Genomic DNA, 20,792 nt, shown 5'->3' with positions numbered 1-20,792 from the left:
CTAGTGCAAACTTTTTATCCAATGGCCCCATAGGGTTATCTCAAACAAAGTTTGTATCCAAATACTGTAGAATACTTTATTTTAGCTGCAATAATTTTCACTGAAAAGACATTTGGGGTGTTTTGTATGGAATTTATTTCCCCAATTTCTGACCAGTTGAATGTAAAATACAGGAAAAAAGGTATATTCGCTGAATTTTATTTTCACTGAAACATTCCTTCAGCGAAAATAGCGAAAATTAATTTCAAGTGAAAATAATGTATTTTACAGTACTTACAAAATGGCCGACAGGATTAAATATCAAAAAGAAGATATTAAGTACATTTTGTGAAGCATACACTTTTGAAAAATACAATAAAACCAAACTCTTATGTGACAGAGAAAGCTTTGTTTTACAGGTGTCCAATTGATAGACATTTATAAAGATGGAAAACAGAGTTTGGTTTAGATAGGTTTTCATTTTACACAGAATACAGTTTCAGTGTATGATAATGGGAGGTAACTACAAAGGAGACATTTCACAATTCCTGACACTATTATTGCACACCAAAACACTGGGTTGGCAATACCTTAATATACACACACACACACACATAAATTTTCCCACCAAATTTTCTATAATTTTCAGCAATTTCCATGTGGATTTTCGAAAAAAATCTATAGTTTATATTATTTTTAACACATTTTTATCAAAAGTTTTGAACATTTTATCAACATACTGGTTTGTATAAACAAACAAACTACTTTGGTCGTAAATAAGCAAACTACTTCATGAAATATGACAGTGTCTGCAACTAATGACCATAATGTATGCATAGAGTTAGTAGCTATGCTTTACTACCTCGTTGTCTTGCAGTTTTATATGTTTTAAAGGCCGGTAGTCGTCGCGCCGCGTCCTGTTCAATATGGGACTCATAGCAACGTACACAACGCATGTAAAATACATTGTTATTTACATGAAATTCGAACACGCGCTGCGCGATGACCACCGCGCTTTAATAATGTAATAAAATATTTAGTATAATGTGACTTTTAAGAAGAAAGTTCATTTGATGTACCAACCAAATAATAAAACTGACAACCTTAGATGTATTCAAAGAAGAGTGTTCAGAAGTAAATCTGCATAATATTATAAATATACTGTAAAATTAGTTTCAAACCCAGTCTTTAGGGTTCTTCAAAACATCCATAAGTTCCATTTCTTTTGAGCCTTCTTTTGGAGTATGCATATACTCCCATCTCTGCAATATAACACAAGGTGAATAATTTATCAGTAACAGCTATTCATTAGGAATATGTCAATTAAATAACAATGAAACTAACATAATAAAAAATTACCAAATATTATCTACTGTATTTCATAATAAAATGCATGTAGATAGGTCAGAGAATGTTCATGAACAACAACTCTTTATTCTGTCTGCTCATACCAAAGCCAGGTCTTATACAAATATTTCAATGTCATAATCAAATTCGTCATTTTATTGCTGGGTGTTTATGATGTAGTCCACATCAACCCACCAATCTACTACAATATATGATGTTTGTGATATTATTTACATAAACTAGATTCAAAAGGCACTATCCAGACACAAAGATGGATTCACCATACAATTACACACAATACATCAAGATGATGATGAAGCCTACATTCACTTGACAATTTTTATTGTGAGAAATTTATGAAACTTTGTACATGTATCCCACATAATTAAAATGATTTGTAGTATTTGATTTGATTCCATGGAATGATAAATATCCCCCTCATTTAACATAAAATATTTCGCATATTATGATTTTATTCACCTGATATCACTTGCTCCACAAGCCAGTTGTCACAAGTGATGTCACACGCTAGTACGGTATTATCCACGAACCAAAGGCGAGTGGATAATACAATCTGTGACGTACACCACAAGTGCCAACCAGCTCCACAAATTAGTGATATCCGGTGATAACATTTTCCTCAAAAACCAATTAGCATGCATCATTTGCTAATTTATGCTAATTACCAGTACAATGAATAAACACATCACGTCAGTAGCAATACTTTTTTCAAAATAAACTTTCATGAGTTTATGAGCAAGTGGCAACACACCAAATGAGTATTAGTCTTTATCCAGTCCGAAAATATGGAGATTGCTTTGATAAAAATAGTACCATAAAAATGAAGTGTAACATAAATGTTGTGACATTCATAGATGCATATCAGCAGTGATATTTTATGCTAAATGTCACAACTGTTAATATATGCATCGTGGTCATGTGATATTTATACATAATCCCACATTATGACACGAGTTGCATCAATCCGAGCCACTAAATTAACACCGAATACAAATATATCATTGTGTATGCTAATTTTGTTGATTCACTTACCGCAGTTAATGGTAATGACATTAGAATACTTTCAATTCTTGCACCAGGAGTGTACAAACCAAACTTGGTACCTCTATCATACACCAAATTGAACTCCACATATCTGAAAAAGAAAGTTATTTCTTAAAGCTAGACCTACAACAACTAAAAACCAAATTTAAATAAACATTAAGTTGAATCCATGCTCATTTTTTTCCATCACCAATTTTTATATTCTCATCGCAAAATCAAATCATATTGAGCCAAATTCAAATTTTGCATATATCAATAATCTATAATTTTTAATAATCTCATGTCGCCAAGCAAAATTTTGAGATGTGATGAAATTTGTCAAAATTTCAGACTCATGTTTCTCAAAAACTTGATCATTGAAATATACCTGGGGTAACCTTCGACTCCAAACCTCCTACATCAGCATACTCATTTGGAGGTATACAATGTTAACACAAGTTTTGTGTCATTGTCACATTTTTTAATCTATGTAATAATTAACATTGACATCATAACAAAAATTACCACCAGTTACAATGCATGAACTAGGAATAGTCTAGCAATATCACAATATCAGCCAATGATTTGTATTATCCTCATTAAAGTCAGTTTGACAATAACGCAATAAGACAAGGTAGAAGTTGATCCCTTTGTTAGTGTTCAAGGTAACAGCAGCCAATTCAATACATGTTAATTTATTGTACATGAATTATTAGACATACCTTCCTCTCCTTAACAGTTGCCACCGTCTGAAATTTAGAACAAAATAGTTAAATATAATCAAAACATTATGATAAAATGTTGCATGCAGTTTTATTGCAAATGGAAATCAACAAAGTATACACAGATGTGACAGTATTGATTGATGTATAATGGAGAACAATTTTACTTCACATAAAATAAGACTTGGATATACCGGAAGTGCAAAGGAGATATAAATTAAATGTGAGAGTATTATAGATTTAATGTGAGGGCGTTATAAATTTAATGTGAGGGTGATATATATTTAATGTGAGGGCGATGTATTTTTAATGTGAGGGCGATATATATTTAATGTGTGGGCGATATATATTTAATGTGAAGGTGATAAATATTTAATGTGAGGGTGATATATATTTAATGTGAGGGTGATATATATTTAATGTGAGGGTGATATATATTTAATGTGAGGGCGTTATAAATTTAATGTGAGGGTGATATATATTTAATGTGAGGGCGATATATTTTTAATGTGAGGGTGATATATATTTAATGTGAGGATGATATATATTTAATGTGAGGGTGATATATATTTAATGTGAGGGTGATATATATTTAATGTAAGGGTGATATATATTTAATGTGAGGGTGACAGACTTGACATGACAGTGGTAGCTTTAATGTTTAATACAATGATTGATATAGATTTATAGTGAGGGTTATATACATTTAAAGTGAGGGTTATAAAGATTTAATGAGAGGGTGATATAAATTTAACATGAGGGTTAGGGCAATATAGATTTAATGTGAAGGGTGATACCATTAACATGAAATCATCTTGCTTACCGTTCTTTGTAGCCAAAATTTTCATTTTTATGTTTCTCCACAATAGGTTCATATGACGGCATGATGGCATTTCCACATGACTGAAAATAGAAAAGACTGTGTAATAACACATGATGATGAAATGAACACAGATTTGAATAGCTAATCTTACAACACCGAGCCCATCAGACATACATCTAACATGACATTTGAATATTTCCACTGAACACATAGCACAATACTAGTTACATATATCTGTCAAAAATAAACGTAATTTACACACACAAGACCTGTCGTATACGACATCTGTCAAAATCAATAATTTTCATGCCACATAAGGTCAATAAAACAAGCAGCCTGTCGGCTGAGATAGATCCGCTGTTAGCAATGCACATTTCAATTAAGAACTGAAGATATCATTAGAAAATGAATATGTATAGTATCAAAGCAACCGGACTTGCTGTTTTCAACAAGAATTCAAAAATATCACTTTTCATCAAAAATGACAAAAATAATCATCAAAATTAGAGAATTAAAGATATCATTACAAAATGAACAAATCTGAGAGAGGTCCAAATGTAGTACCTATATATGTAATATCAAAACAATTCGACTTGCGTTTTTTTTTTTTACAAGAAATGGAAAATATCACTTTTTACCAAAAATGACAAAAATATTCATCAAAATTAGAGAATTGAAGATATCATCATGAAATGAACAAATCAAAGAGAGGTCTACCCAAGGTACATATACACCAAGTATCAAAGCAATCAGGCTTGTAGTTTTCAAGAACGGACAATCACTCATAAGATAAGCTCCGCTCGACAGTAATCAACATGTCTTCACCTGAATAAATTTGAAACAATCTTCTTGTGATGGTTTGTCCAAATCATCAAAAAATATTCCACCCACTCCACGACGTTCACCTACAAATATAAAAGCAAAACTAATGATCAGTGTCATTCTTGAACTTTTGTATAATGTTATTGATACATATTAGCCAAGAATGGCCGTTTAGATGGGGAGAACACCAAGTTAACTATTGGATGGCAAGGTGACCAGTGGTCTGAATGCCCAGTTTTTATGCATGGATTATACTCTGAAATATATATCAGGTAAACACATTCAAATATATATTCTTCCTTCTTGCATAGTAATTATACCAATGTGTGCAATTCGTAGAGAATTCTACCGAAGACGCAAATGATTATAGAGAATTATAGAATGATGTTCCGTGTGATGTCTCTTGTATGAGAGCATCTGGATGTGTAACACCACAGAAACCTGTTTTTAAAAACATGCAGAATCAAATATCTATAATATAACAGACTAGTTTAGGTACCTCTGTTCATACCCACTGTTATATCAAAAAAGAAGACTGCAGTTGCCTGTTACTCTCAAGAGCTATTTGACTATACATACCTCTGTGAGTTACAAAAAAATAATCATCACACCATTTCTTGAAATCTATATAGTGCTTCTTATCATGCTTGTCACATGCTTCTTTTAAAGTTTTATGAAAATGTACAACATCCTGAACAAAAAAATTAAAATTGCGTTTACCATGAGATAAGGTATGATGTATTAGATTGCTAAGCAACTAAGTTTGGGAAATATTACATACATGTTGTATTACTGATTTGTAATAATCATACATTTAGGAAGTGGTGTGCATTCTATTCTGAACAGTTCAGCATGTAACAAAAATGTAGGAAGGCACCATTAATTCCACAACGCTATACTCACCGGCGAGTAAAGCTTTAGGTACAACATCAAGGTTTTGATTTTGTTCATTTATTGCACATTGTATACAACCCCTCTATTTGCACAACAAGTTAATTATTTAAAAAAAGAAAAACCTTAGATTGAATTATTGTATTCAATGCTAGGTACATTTCTCTCCTCACTCTGCGACAATTGTGGCCATATTCCAAACAATTCCCACCCTCAGATTGTAATAAGATTGACGAATTTTAAGCAGAGAAGTTTATTATTAAACCTGTACTGAAGATAAGCCCTCATCTCAAAAATACGGAGTAGACCTATATTTACAGCACACTGTGACAAGAGTAAAGCTCCTCACTTCTTAAAGCGTGGTGGTTCTTGTACCACGCATGTGTGAGATTTGTGTTTTTAAACTTCATTTTCCTCAATGAAAATATGAATACGAGTTTTGATCTGAGCATGATGTACATGATTTACAGACATTCATTTTTTGGAATAATTGTTAATCTGTTCAAATCACCACAGAAAATATCTAGGTAAACCTTAATAACTTTTCATGTCGACATCTTTTTTATATATAAGACCCATATCTCGTGCATGTGTGATCGTGACAAGTCCCCGCCCTTTAAAGCTGATCCAGCTCTGAGTACAATGGTAAACACAATTATACCTTATTTTGCCACAATGTTATCGACTGAAAAATTGTGGAAGAATGTATAGATGCAAGACTTTTCAAAATTTAATAAATTTTAGTGTGAAATTGATGTGTAACCTAACAATATACATCTACATAATATTTTAATCAGAATGATATGCAGTAAAAAGCTGTGTATATTGCAAGCTGGAACCCTGTATGAACAATATTATTTTACATTTTGGCATCACTTTGATGTACATGTTATTCTTGGAAGAAAAAGATGTATATTAATAAGGTCATTACGAAGATACCTCAACTAAAAGTATGTACTCAGACAGTGCATCGTAGCATCGATCTTTGCTGCGCGTCGGTCAATACTTTCGCTATACTGTCTTCATGCATACTTTGAGGTATCTTCATAATAACCTCATATTCACACATATTCCAGTCAATACTCCACACACTTGTATATATAAAAACATCTAAAAACTACGTCATCAACTGGCGGTACAGCTTAGACAGGTTTCAACATAACTGTGATATAACACAACTATCATGTAAATTATGACATACCTCCTGCAAAGACTCCACCCCTATTATTGTAATTGTGATGTAACCTGCAGCTATCATGTTTAATTATGACTTGTGCAAAAACTCCAGTGTGTTACACTGTATAAAGTGCATGTAGCCCAATGACTTGCACAGGTAACTGTACTCACCTCTTTATCCAGATAATAAGGAGTGAGATCCGTACCGCCACCAAACCACCATGTTGTTTTACCATTCCCTTCATCAATCTCAAAATATCGGTAATTAAAATGCACTGTAGGAACCATGGGATTTCTCTGCAAAATTTAATTATTATATAAGCATTGATTACTGTAAATAGCTTTTATCAAAATTGTGAAATTTTAAACAGGGATTTCACTGTGATTCTTTAGGCACAGAAATCTCTGTGAATACACTCTCTCGAATCCCAGTGCTGGTGGGGTGTGAGATTATATTAGTTATGAAGACGGAATTATTTATGGCAGCGACAATATTAGATAGACGGGTTTATACTTACAGGATGAATAACAGAACTGATACCAGCAGCAAAGAAAGGCAATTTACCCTCACCAATATTTTTACCACTGAAAAAGAAAAAGACAGAATGGTAAATGCACAAAACATTATGTAAAGTGTACACATACATATTTTGATAGCAAGCTCATAAAATAGTTAATCAGCATACAAGTACATGTTCCAATTTAACATTTCTGAAAGTCCCTCAAATAAAATTACTTCAAACTAATTTAATAGAATATAACAAACATGTACAGTGAGTGCTGGGTTTAATGAAAAACAAAAGTATCAAAAGAGTATATCTGAGAAATAGCTAGGATATGTAAAAAATACAAAAGGACCACCAGTTGGCCATTTTGAATCAAATCAGTATATAACCCACCATAAGTGATGTCAATACAAACTTTGAAAAAAATTAGGTCCACCTAATTACAGGTAATTTGTGCTCCATTAAAAAATACTCCAATCTCCATATAAAGCTGACCTTTCTATAAAGACTATTTTAAGGAAGCTCCTTGAATGGTCGCTTTAAACGGGTTTGATCGTATATGTATAAAGAGTTATAAACTATTCACAAAACATTAACGAATATATCCCAAAATAGAACATGCTTAGTTTGATATTTTACTTGATCCCATGGGTATGGGAACACTTGCAGTAGTTAATTAGTAATCAATAATTAAAAATTTTAATTATCTTCCCATACTCACCGACTCTTCATTTGTTTTACAGCTTCTGGCGGCAATTCTCCCGTCACAACAGAAATATTCACGCCGGCCTTTTCAAAAACAGAACCATCTTGTAAGATACAACTGATGCCGCCACCACCCTAATAATGAAATGAAAACAAACACAAGCTTAGAGGGTCATATCCGGAATAATAAATGAAACGAACACAATCTTAGGAAACCAGTAAAATATTTTAAAGTTAAAGGGGAACCTCTCAATCCCATGGATTGCACCAAGTGCTCATGGGTAATTAACTCCGCCTTTGTCCACTAAGTAAATGAATGCTTATATTTCCCCCTGTCCCGCTAATACCACAAAACAACAACTGATATAAACATCCTATGAACGGATTATAATTTGCTTATTGAATTGCAAACAAAGTACACATTAGTTTGATCATTTGCGTCAAACACAGAGCTATATGCCATGATTTCGCACGCTCCGTAATATCGACTGGCAAATATGACGCGGAACTAAACTAACTCAAGTTGATGACGGACCACAAATAAAGGCATCAGTCGACCCGGATATTGAACACAAAACCAGATTGTTTCTAAACGGTCACGAGGAAAATTCGCTGACTTGTCTGTTTCCGTTGCGTCGGTCTATTGACGGTACTGATCTCATATACAGTAAAACTGAGAATGAGAACGAACCTTCCTATGCAGACTATAGACTTAATGTAACAAGTGGGGAAATACCTCTGGGACTTCGGTTTTCATAATTCCATCGCAAATTGGTAAACAAAACGTGAATTTACTATTGCCCTCAAATTTCCATATAATATTTACAAATTGGTAGCGGCGAAAAAGTTTACTGTATATTATAAGTATAGAAGTTATTACACGGGAATTCTGGGTGATAAAATAACAAAATCATAAGAAATAAAAAGACGCCACGACATCACAGGCTTATCTTCTAACCTGTTTATGACACTTGAGTTCTTGTGGTCTGGCAGGTGAACGTGGGGTTGACTTTACAGACGAAATCAAATGAGCGGCGAGAAAGAGAAGAGCGTTTAGTGAAAACCGACGTTGTTTCAATATATGGCGCGACTATGACTACTTGTTATGCTAGTCACAACACATGGATACTTTTTGTTGAGTCGTTTGTAAACTTTTATCGTGCACATAAGTTGAACCCGTTGCTAACTTTTTTTTTACAGATCGCTTGATTGTACTACTGGCCAGTACTGATGTCTGATGAATTTCATGCTGACTTACGAAACACAGGGCCTATTGTTTTCTGGCAAATAAAAACAACTAAAATGAAATTGAATAACAAAATCATACAGATCTTATTTTCTCCCGGACTCTCTATTGTGTTATTTTATTATCATTGCACACCATGTTACATATTATATTAAAAGAAACAATATTACATGTATGCATAACTTATTCAAATGCATTGTAATTTTAAGTAGCATATAGTTTGTTGAGCTATGAGTCTGGCCCAAACTCCCTCTCTCCACTTTGGTTTCAAATATCGCTTTCTACTCAGTGATGTGGGCCAGGAGTGGGTGTTGCTTTGACTTGTGTTTTACATTCCAACAAGACATTTTCGCGTGTTTTTAATTTCGCACTTTTGGACTCACCGCGAAATTAAAACTACGCGAATAATCTCTACTTCTACGGTTATTGCAATGGATATCCGAGAGCCGGTAACCTAATGTTATTGACATTGTTTAGTGTCTTACTTCGTCATGTCCCAGTGTTACTGATGGTTAGACAATGGAAGGTACTAGACCATAGGCAAACTACGTAACGATGATGATGTTTGTAAACCAACAAGCTTTGTAGATTGAATAAACATCTAGGAGATTTACATTTTCGTTTACTCAAACTGTGATTGACAGGAGTTTTGCATACATTAGCCGCCACTGATTTTTACTTGTCTTGGTACATTTTGACCGAAAACAACAACATTTATATATCTAAAGCTCAATCAGATGAGTGAAATCGCTAGCATACATATTCATGCCCCGGTAGAATTGTATTTGGAATCACAGCTTGATCTCTAAACTTCGTAAATGGCACATTTCATGGAGCTCCCGCTGCGATGTGAGCGGCTTGGTTCGAATTAGCATACTAATACGGTGGCCATCTTGTTCCATAATTATAGTATCGGTTCCCCTTTAAAAACAAACGTATACTTGAAGAACACAGCAACAGTTTTATCAACTCAAATTCAACTTCAACAATATACATGGGGAAAGTGGAGTAAAGACAGAATGTAACAAACTTAAAAATGTGTGCCATATTAATAAAATAAAATATATAACATGACAGATACATCTCTGAATGTTTAAAAGTAAAGTTACCACAAACACAGATACACTGTATTTGAGAAACTGAGAAATGAAATGAAACAAGATAAGAATAAAGTGAAAAGCTATTGTAACCAGCGGTTTCAGTTTTGTAGTCAACTTCATATTAATTTTAAACTTTCAATTTATTTACCTCTTTTCTTTCCCAACGTTCAACCTGAAATTTTTTACTCTGTTCAAGATTCTCAAAGCGTCTGCAAATATCAGCCTACAGGACAAAAATTTACCATGATAAGTTAATCATCATTACTATTAAATAAAAGTAGTAAAAATATCATACACAGAAAGGCAAACTCCACTTATCACAAAATACGGTAGAATTTGTACTGTAAAACACCAAATGTGGTTGTCGCATACGACTTATTTACCACTTCCGTGTCACTGAGAATGTTCTAGAACCGTACTGTGTCTGGGTGGAATATTCTAGATTATTTTTAGAAAATGGTTGAATAGGTAATAGAACACTGTAGGAACCAATAGAAGGTAATGGAACATTCTAGAAATTTATAGTAAATTCCAGACTCATTATGTATGCTGATGTAATGATCTATTTATAGACAGTGTGGGTATATATAGGGGAGTTGTTCAGCACTGAGTTCAGATCGGAGATCTCGTTGAATTGTATTGGAGTTTAAGTATCTAGTTATTGGAGTAGTGGAGTTTTACCGCGTTATTGTACTTGATGTTTGCAGAGTATAATAATACCAGTACCAGTTGAAACCTCATCTGTTGGCTCCGTGTTCGTATTTTATCATCGCCGCCAGGGAAGTCTTTCTGTTACTGTTGCCATTTTGGTATTTGAACCATCACACCTGTACTATACCAATTACGGTAATATTATGTTGCGTGTGACAGTGGTTATCTTGGAAGTGTGGATGTTACAAGACCCAGCCAAATAGGCAAGTTTTAGGTAAGCATTGCATCTTTTCGCAAAAATATAAACATAATTCCTTATGATAGAATAGTTAGTGAGTGAGATGCTATCTTAAGAAGGGACTATTGAACAGACAAGCTGAAAACAAAAGTAAGGGAATTGGGAGCGTTATATTGCATCTTGTTGGATGCGAATTACTGTCTCTATTTAACACATTTTTCCTAGCAACAAACATAAATGAATTGAATTCAACAACAAACACAATCCAAATCTAGAAAATATTAATTAATATTATTGCAATGCATCATGGTAGATTTTCTTACCTGTAATTGCAGAATATACAGTTCCATTCTTTTCTTCATATCATCTTGCTGTAAATAGAAACAATATGCATAAATATGAATGGGTAATGAGATGTTAATGATATTTGCTCCTGAGATTTACTATTTTGAAGGATCTGTACCTTTTGTAGTTTGTCGACAACTGTGATTGGTTCGGCCATGAACTTTGACACATCAACATTCTGTTGCTCTGTATGAATGCTTCTGGCTTGTACGACATTGACCTGAAACATAAACGATTCAACAACTATAAAGGCAGTACTGGGAGATTCAAGATCTGATTAAATTACCAACACCAAGTATAACAGCCAAAGTGCAATAGCACCAAGTGTGACAAACAACGTGTCGATATAGAGGCAGTATTGGCAGATACAATATCTACCGGGTAATGACTTATAGTACTATCAATGACGGCTTGCAGACCCACCTGGGTTAAACAAACCAATGCAACTACAGACAGACACAAGTACTAGTACTTTAAATGAAATTTCGTTAAAATTTCACAATTATATGCAAATTAATGTATGCAAATAAGGAGATTTTTTTTTTTTGGTGTCAGGCGACAGTTCCTGAAATTCAATGTCATTGTCGTCTCTCCTGACTTTTTTTTTTCTGTGCAAATTGCAAGTGCTAGTGCTGACGCATAAGGATAAGGATATTTTACATATTTAATTTTATGAAATTGAAGAGCAGTAAATATAAATGTAAGCTTTATCTTACTGTACTTGAATATCTTTCAATTACATTTGTTGAGATAAATTGGTTTCAATGACTGTTTGTATTTCAAAATCACATCATAGTGCGAAAAATCCCTTCTTATATTTTTGGTAACAAGTAAATTTTGAAAGAAATATGTCGAAATAAATTTTGGTACAATGGCTACCTAACTATTATTTCTATAATACTGTGGAATACTTTATTTTCGCTGGAATTAATTTTCACTGAAAGGGCTTTTTGGGCGTTTCGTATGGAATATATTTTCACTGTTTTTTGATGAGTTTAATGTGAAATATAGGAAAAAAAGTATATTCGCTGGATTTTATTTTCACGGAATCATCCTCTCAGCAAAAATAGCGAAAATTAATTCCAAGTGAAAATAAAGTACATTACAGTACATTTATTTTTATACTAGATTTACACTTATAAACACAATAGAGAGCCAGGAGGGTGGGTTATGACAAGATATGACATACTGTTTTGTAGTAAACACCATATCCCAACACTGAGCTACCAGCTGCAACTCCCAGTAAAACAGACCTGCACAAAGAAAAAACAATGAATTATATTAAACTTATTACAAGTTAAAATTCTAAATTGTTTTGGAATTGAAGTAAAGATTAGCATTAACTATTATTTTAATACACATGATATTGGAAACAGTTACTTATTAGTACACATTGACATGAGAAAAAAAATGATAATAAACATCAACACAAATTTCGGAATTAGTGTGCATGCTGTTAAATGCATTTATTAGAGTCCAAGTCAGTTTTGGCCCTTTTGTTTTTCTACAGGTTTTTCTTTCTTCTTCTTCTTCCACAGTTTTTTCATCAAGCTGTCCTGAGTGATCTGAATAGAATGATCTGATATTTTCTATAATGATAAATCTTAATGTGACTTGGATTACCTGACTTTTGAATTGTTATCTTGTTTTTTATCATCTATGTGTAAAGCACATTAAAGCTTGAGAATTTGGGGGGGTCATATGGTTTTGCTGCCATCTTTGATTTTCAGCAAAAACAGCCACAATTTGGGACATGTGTGTTTCATGAATGCTTTAACTTCATATTTTTCATGTAGCATGTCTGATCAAAGCATCTTCTAATAAAAATAACGTATATACCAGTGAGTACATGTACATAATCAGCCTTCAAACGTGGACATGACGAAGCTGGGGAAATTGATTTGATAACTAAATGACTGGATATTTCTTGAGAAATGCAATTCAAATTATCAAAAGAATCTTAAATATGATTGTTTTTTTTTATCTTTATTCAGTTATATTTCCTTCAAGAAGATTTACGACATCCCAAAGCATATGTGCTGAGATATGTAATGAGATATTACTAGCACTGTTCTTAGGCATATAGTGAGTGGAATGTCACATAGATGTTTATGACATCCCATAGTGTGTGTAATGTTTGCATAAATCTGAATAGGTAATGAGATGTTACTAGCACTATACCTAGGCATATATCAAGTGGAATGTCACTTAGATGTTTATGACATCCCATACTGTGTGGTGTTTGCATAAATTTATATAGGTAATGAGATATTACTAGCACTGTACCTAGGCATATATCAAGTGGAATGTCACATAGATGTTTATGACATCCCATAGTGTGTCATGTTTGCATAAATTTATATAGGTAATGAGATAATACTAGAATATCACTAGGCATTGGTTGGAGCACGGTAAAATGAGTGACTTTTTGGCCATCTAACACTACAAGTCTGTTATCCCATGTGCTGTATTTTACATATATATTAAAGTGGGAGGATCGTCACCTGCGCATGTGCGGGAAGTGAGTCCAAAGCAATGATAACAACACACCCTAAAAACGCAATGGCTCATGGGTTGACACTTGTTTACAATGTAAACAATGACACGCTATGGCCATCTGACGCATGCGCAGGTGACGACCCTCCCCCACATTAAGTGATGTACATTATACACTTTACCGGTAATCACAAACTGTATCTATTTTATCAGCACAGTGCTGCATCATTTATGTGTTTACACAAACCCATGTGCTTATACAGTGGAAATCAATTCAGCTCAGTATGAGCAGCACACAACTTTTGTTTTGTTTGGTGATTTTTTGAAAAAATAACTGGAATTTTATCAAAATAACCTGCAGAGTGATATTGTATCAACAAAGATGTGTCATCAAACTAATGGTACGTGTTTATCAACTCCAGGCAACGATTTCTTGTGATTAGTGTGATTTCTTGCATTTACAGTAATTATATGTATAATAATCATCTGCTATACCATCTTTAACTTTCTTTGAATCAGTGTGTTATGCCTAGACACTACTTTATTTTGGCTCATTTAAGGTAGCGAGACTATTATTTGTGTTGAAAATTACGATTTTCACATTTATTTATTAATTGATGAAATGCACTATAAACTTTCATGTGATAAAGTCAACATAACATAGAATGTCATGTAAGTTGGTTAAAATGTAGATTTTCTGAAGGGAAGCAAAGCAGCCTCAGTAGTGTTTTCCAAAATCAACAACACAGGTTTAATCTGTGTGCCTATAAGTTTCAAAGATAAACTCAAGACAAAGCAATGTTAGGATGTGTTATCAGTAGTTATCTGACACACAATGAGTGTTTCCAAACATTTGAGTAGTTTGTTTCTGCCCCTGTTTGTTTCACAGATTCGTCATTTGCATATGAATGCGTCAGACACAAGGTCACATAGCCACTGAACAAAAATCATTGATTTTGGTGTTTTCATATGCCGAATTTATCCAATTATAGCTATCCCATTCCTTTATTTTTTTTGGTTTCCAATAGTCTTACACATTTGGATGTCCCTACACATGTTAAAGCAGACCTTGATGGGAAAACAAACTGATTGTGCCGATAAACAAGCTTGAAAATCTTTGCTGTTACTTCATGGACGTTTTCTAGGAGTTTATGTTTTTCAAAATACAAGGTCTTTAACAAAAAATAACGTATACTTATTGTCGTTGGATTAACACCAAATTTTCACAGCTTTAAGGTGACAGTGATAGGAACTTGAATGTGTCCAGACAAACTATTTCATCGATTATTTACCAACGAGTTGTGATTTGAGTTGGGGGCAATGCGACTAAAACAGTAATTGAAATTCAGCACACTATTTTTTAAAACGCGTTGCTTGCATAAAACTGACCAGACACATTCAAATTACCAGACTATTGAACAACTAGGAAAAGTGAAAAAAATACTTCTTATCACCAGCATAAATGCGTAATTATTTTTTTTTACAAAAAAAGTAATTTTTCACCTTTGATTAAGTAACGGGTCATAGAATGCAGATACGGGCACGACAAACACACCTTTGAAAAGCTTGAAGTCTGGCGATTCTAAAAATATATACTTTCCTTGGTCTATTTGTAGTCATTTGGTCACAATTAGAAGATGAAAACAAGTATGCAAATAATAGTCCCGCTACCTTAAAAACACAAATAATGACACTAATTGCCAAACTGTATTGATTTTCATTGTAATAAAAGAAATACAATATGCATATATAATGATAGTGATACAAAATTCCATGAAGAAAGGAAGTTGAAACGTACCTGTACTTGACAAATGTTCTTCCAAAAGTTGCCATCTTGATTTAATATAGATGCAAGTATAATAAAATGATATGTCCAATTTCACCTGTTATTAAAATAATAAAGAGAAACCCTTATTTTATTGGACAATTGTGTCATATTACACAAGGTGCTGAAGGTTCACTTGTTGTATTCAAACGACAAATGTACATCCATAATCTGATTGGTCAAATGTACAACCATAATCTGATTGGTCAAATGTACAACCATAATCTGATTGGTTAAATGTACAACCATAATCTGATTGGTCAAATGTACAACCATAATCTGATTGGTCAAATGTACAACCATAATCTGATTGGTCAAATGTACAACCATAATCTGCTTGGTCAAATGTACAACCATAATCTGATTGGTCAAATGTACAACCATAATCTGATTGGTCAAATGTACAACCATAATCTGATTGGTCAAATGTACAACCATAATCTGATTGATCAAATGTACAACCATAATCTGCTTGGTCAAATGTACACCCATAATCTGATTGGTCAAATGTACAACCATAATCTGATTGGTCAAATGTACAACCATAATCTGCTTGGTCAAATGTACATGTACAACCTTAATCTGATTGGTCAAATGTACAACCTTAATTTGATTGGTCAAATGTACAACCATAATCTGATTGGTCAAATGTACAACCATAATCTGATTGGTCAAATGTACAACCATAATCTGATTGGTCAAATGTACAACCATAATCTGATTGGTCAAATGTACAACCATAATCTGCTTGGTCAAATGTACAACCATAATCTGATTGGTCAAATGTACAACCATAATCTGATTGGTCAAATGTACAACCATAATCTGCTTGGTCAAATGTACATGTACAACCTTAATCTGATTGGTCAAATGTACAACCTTAATTTGATTGGTCAAATGTACAACCATAATCTGATTGGTCAAATGTACAACCATAATCTGATTGGTCAAATGTACAACCATAATCTGATTGGTCAAATGTACAACCATAATCTGATTGGTCAAATGTACAACCATAATCTGATTGGTCAAATGTACAACCATAATCTGATTGGTCAAATGTACAACCTTAATTTGATTGGTCAAATGTACAACTTTAATCTGATTGATCAAATGTACAACCGTAATATGATTGGTCAAATGTACAACCATATTCTAATTGGTCAAATGTACAACCATAATCTGATTGATCAAATGTACAACCATAATCTGATTGGTCAAATGTACAACCATAATCTGATTGGTCAAATGTACAACCATAATCTGATTGGTCAAATGTACAACCATAATCTGATTGGTCAAATGTACAACCATAATCTGATTGGTCAAATGTACAACCATAATCTGATTGGTCAAATGTACAACCATAATCTGATTGGTCAAATGTACAACCATAATCTGATTGGTCAAATGTACAACCATAATCTGATTGGTCAAATGTACAACCATAATCTGATTGGTCAAATGTACAACCATAATCTGATTGGTCAAATGTACAACCATAATCTGATTGGTCAAATGTACAACCATAATCTAATTGGTCAAATGTACAACCATAATCTGATTGATCAAATGTACAACCATAATCTGATTGGTCAAATGTACAACCATAATCTGATTGGTCAAATGTACAACCATAATCTGATTGGTCAAATGTACAACCATAATCTGATTGGTCAAATGTACAACCATAATCTGATTGGTCAAATGTACAACCATAATCTGATTGGTCAAATGTACAACCATAATCTGATTGGTCAAATGTACAACCATAATCTGATTGGTCAAATGTACAACCATAATCTGATTGGTCAAATGTACAACCATAATCTGATTGGTCAAATGTACAACCATAATCTGATTGGTCAAATGTACAACCATAATCTGATTGGTCAAATGTACAACCATAATCTGATTGGTCAAATGTACAACCATAATCTGATTGGTCAAATGTACAACCATAATCTGATTGGTCAAATGTACAACCATAATCTGATTGGTTGTCATTGATTTATTTACATTCACAAAGTTTTATCAAGGTCTTGGTGGGAGGAAAATGTGCAAAAAAAAAAAAAGAAAAAAAAAAGAAAAAAAAAATAGTTTTGGGTGGAGAAAAAAAAAATAATTAGATGATAGCAAAATATTGAAGAAATGGATTAAAAAAAACAACACTTGGGGTTGTTTCATGTTATGTACTGACGTTAACTTTTACTTGTCCTGGGCTATAAGACTAAGCATAGTGTCTAACTCAGGTACCAATGTTTGGTGGACATGCTATGGAAAGTATAGATACACAGCCATGTGATCTCAGGATTTTACATACACTAAGTTAGTGGCATAACCCCAAGTATTAATTTCAACGCTAGTTCACAGAATTATAATAGCGTAACGTACACTAATTACCGCTGTTGACTCCTTTGATACCTGCCAATCACCAAAGAAATTACCTAGTTAAAGCTTGGGTACGTCTCAGTTTGTACTTGTTAGTAATTTATGTTAATACATGTATGAGACCCATATCTCGCACGTGCATGGCATGACAACCACCGCCCCATACAGTGAGCCTATACATGTTTGCATATGTGTGCTTATTGTTGGAAAGATAGAGATTTTATTTGTTATTACAAAAGAAATGGCAATAAGAAATGTTATAATTTCTATAATGCTAAAATTAACATGAATCAAGTGTATTTTAATCTAAAATGCATGAAAGAATTTTCCAATTTCACTGAGAAATTTGAGCTCCTAAATTATTAAGGTTTTGAGGGAACCTCACTGAAAAAGAGAAGAGGGGTGTTTGTTCACACATGCTCAAAGTGCAGGCAAACTGACCAAACTGATATGACAAGGTAAGAAAAATAGTATGTTAATATACGTCAGGTATATGTGCTACCATGGTTACTAATTTAGTAGCTGTGTGTTCACAGGATGTGTCATAATTTTATTCCTTTCATGAACTTTGAACATATATTTTAAATTCAAATCAAAATATTAATGAACAATTTTCATGTCAAAAAAAAAAAAAAAAAATTTACAAATGGTACTCATGAGGAATTCATTGAAGCTGATTTAAAGCTCGCCAAATGGTAAGTTACGCTCGAATCATACTGTACACAACACTCTTTTCAGAATGACCCAAAAATGATATTTATATGTAATAAATTTTCTCTTAGGTTGACGTCAACATCCACAAGTGATTACCGATTTAGGCATCATTCTATAGTCTATATTCTATAGTATATAGTAATAATAAATCAAGTCTGTATTTATTTTATTAATCAAGCATATAAGATCCTGAAACAGAATACTGTATACTTTTTGCTACATATTTTCAAAGCATTCGCAGCCAGTAAGTGTGAAGAGTTATATCCATAACTGAATACTTAATGTTTGACGTGATCATTCCAATATGTACAATAGCCCACAGTTGTTTCCAGGGCTCAATGAGAACTACGCACCGACGGACACGTACGTCGGCGATCCCATTGTTGTTGATAAATATAGGAAAAACCCCAGGGTGTAAAGTTGAAAGTTCAAAGGTAAACATTTTCGTACTTAAACTTACGACTCAATACGTCGCGCACACACGAGACTCGGCACGTAAAGACACTTACTTTTGACCGAAGATATTAACCGAATATAGACCGATGTCAAAGCTATGACCTAAATGTATGACAATGTTCCGTGTTTTTATGGGCCAATGTAAAAGGAGAAAAAGACACGCCACATGTACCAGCGCACAAATGTATGTAATCAAAACAGGGATAATCAGATTATTGCGTCATACAAGAACACAGGTCAGTAATTAAAATGATTAGAAAATGCTTACCTATGGGCTATGTCCTAAACCCGCATTTCAAATCAATGGGAAATTGCTACACACATACATGTACACACGCTCAGCTGGGATGACATGAACATGTGAAAAAAGGCCCTTTAAGTTAAAAAAAACGATCACTCGGTCTCCCCAGCATCTTCTAAATCTGCTTGTCGGCGCAAAGTACATCTATTGTCAACTTCGTATGATATTATTAATCACTTCCCCTTACATACTAAGCGCCACTTTGAGAATATATATAGATCATGAAATTATTACAGAACAATACAAAAATGTCAATAACAATTGTTGCCGCTTATCGGGGGGGGGGGAGTAGCTGGTACAGGTTACAGGAAATAAAAGCGGCATTTTACATTTTTAGGAAATAAATGAAAGTTCTATTTACAGTAAAAAATAGGTTTTTACACTTTACAGACAAAGCAAATTCCTAATTACATTTTTATAATATTTTTGATAATTTGTGTTTAAGAATCAAAATTGGAAAATGCGTACCGTAACGAATTCTTTTGGTAAATGCTGTATACGCTTACAAAAAATAATATCTTTTTACGGACGAATAAAATAGCTGATTACATTTTACTCCGAGTCCTTGCCGACCCTCTTTATCGAAGTAGTGCCGGATGCCCGAACGAGACTGAATATATCGGACACTTGGTGAAATTACACTACCGACTGCAGCCGGCCGACAATGCCTGTAGGAATGACATGTTTTATTTCGCACGTTCATTCGACTCGGACGGACTCAAAGAAGGTCAGTGTTTTATCCAAAATGGGCATTTTAAAAAATAAAAAAAAAATGTTTAGCCGAAATGCCTCCTTTCTGGCAAGTGTTCCGGGCTGTACTTGCTTCCAATGTGCACCCGAGACATAATTTTAGACCAATTTTGCTAGACCATATTTTAAAACGAACAAAATTAATAAATTATTATAAATAGAGGAGGTACATCACCATGTGATTAAAATAAGTTCTTGTTCGGGTTGTTTCGGTATTTTTAAGAATGATAATCGGGAAAAATAACGTAATAATCCCATAAAGAT

The 20,792-nt window shown here is 33.5% G+C and overlaps 1 protein-coding gene across 1 annotated transcript; it reads right to left on the bottom strand.

Annotated features, from left to right (window-relative positions):
- Positions 1 to 1,014: 1,014 nt before the first annotated feature.
- On the bottom strand, positions 1,015 to 19,866 carry LOC100367799 (oxygen-dependent coproporphyrinogen-III oxidase-like). Its single transcript, XM_002730632.3, has 15 exons — positions 19,746 to 19,866; positions 15,890 to 15,974; positions 12,785 to 12,848; positions 11,714 to 11,815; positions 11,574 to 11,621; positions 10,510 to 10,584; positions 8,032 to 8,150; positions 7,323 to 7,389; positions 6,976 to 7,101; positions 5,317 to 5,428; positions 4,741 to 4,820; positions 3,916 to 3,995; positions 3,093 to 3,119; positions 2,380 to 2,482; positions 1,015 to 1,241 (listed from the first exon to the last, which is right to left on the bottom strand). Exons 2-15 carry the CDS (start codon positions 15,922 to 15,924, stop codon positions 1,155 to 1,157), a joined length of 1,125 nt encoding a protein of 374 aa, XP_002730678.1. The 5' UTR covers positions 15,925 to 15,974; positions 19,746 to 19,866; the 3' UTR covers positions 1,015 to 1,154.
- Between the last annotated feature and the right edge of the window lie 926 nt (positions 19,867 to 20,792).

The sequence above is a fragment of the Saccoglossus kowalevskii genome, chromosome 11, assembly GCF_978046115.1.
Source record: "Saccoglossus kowalevskii chromosome 11, keSacKowa6.1, whole genome shotgun sequence".
Taxonomy (NCBI): Eukaryota; Metazoa; Hemichordata; class Enteropneusta; family Harrimaniidae; genus Saccoglossus; species Saccoglossus kowalevskii.
The sequence above is the reverse complement of the archived record's forward strand: the minus strand, read 5'-3'. Positions and strand labels throughout refer to the sequence as shown.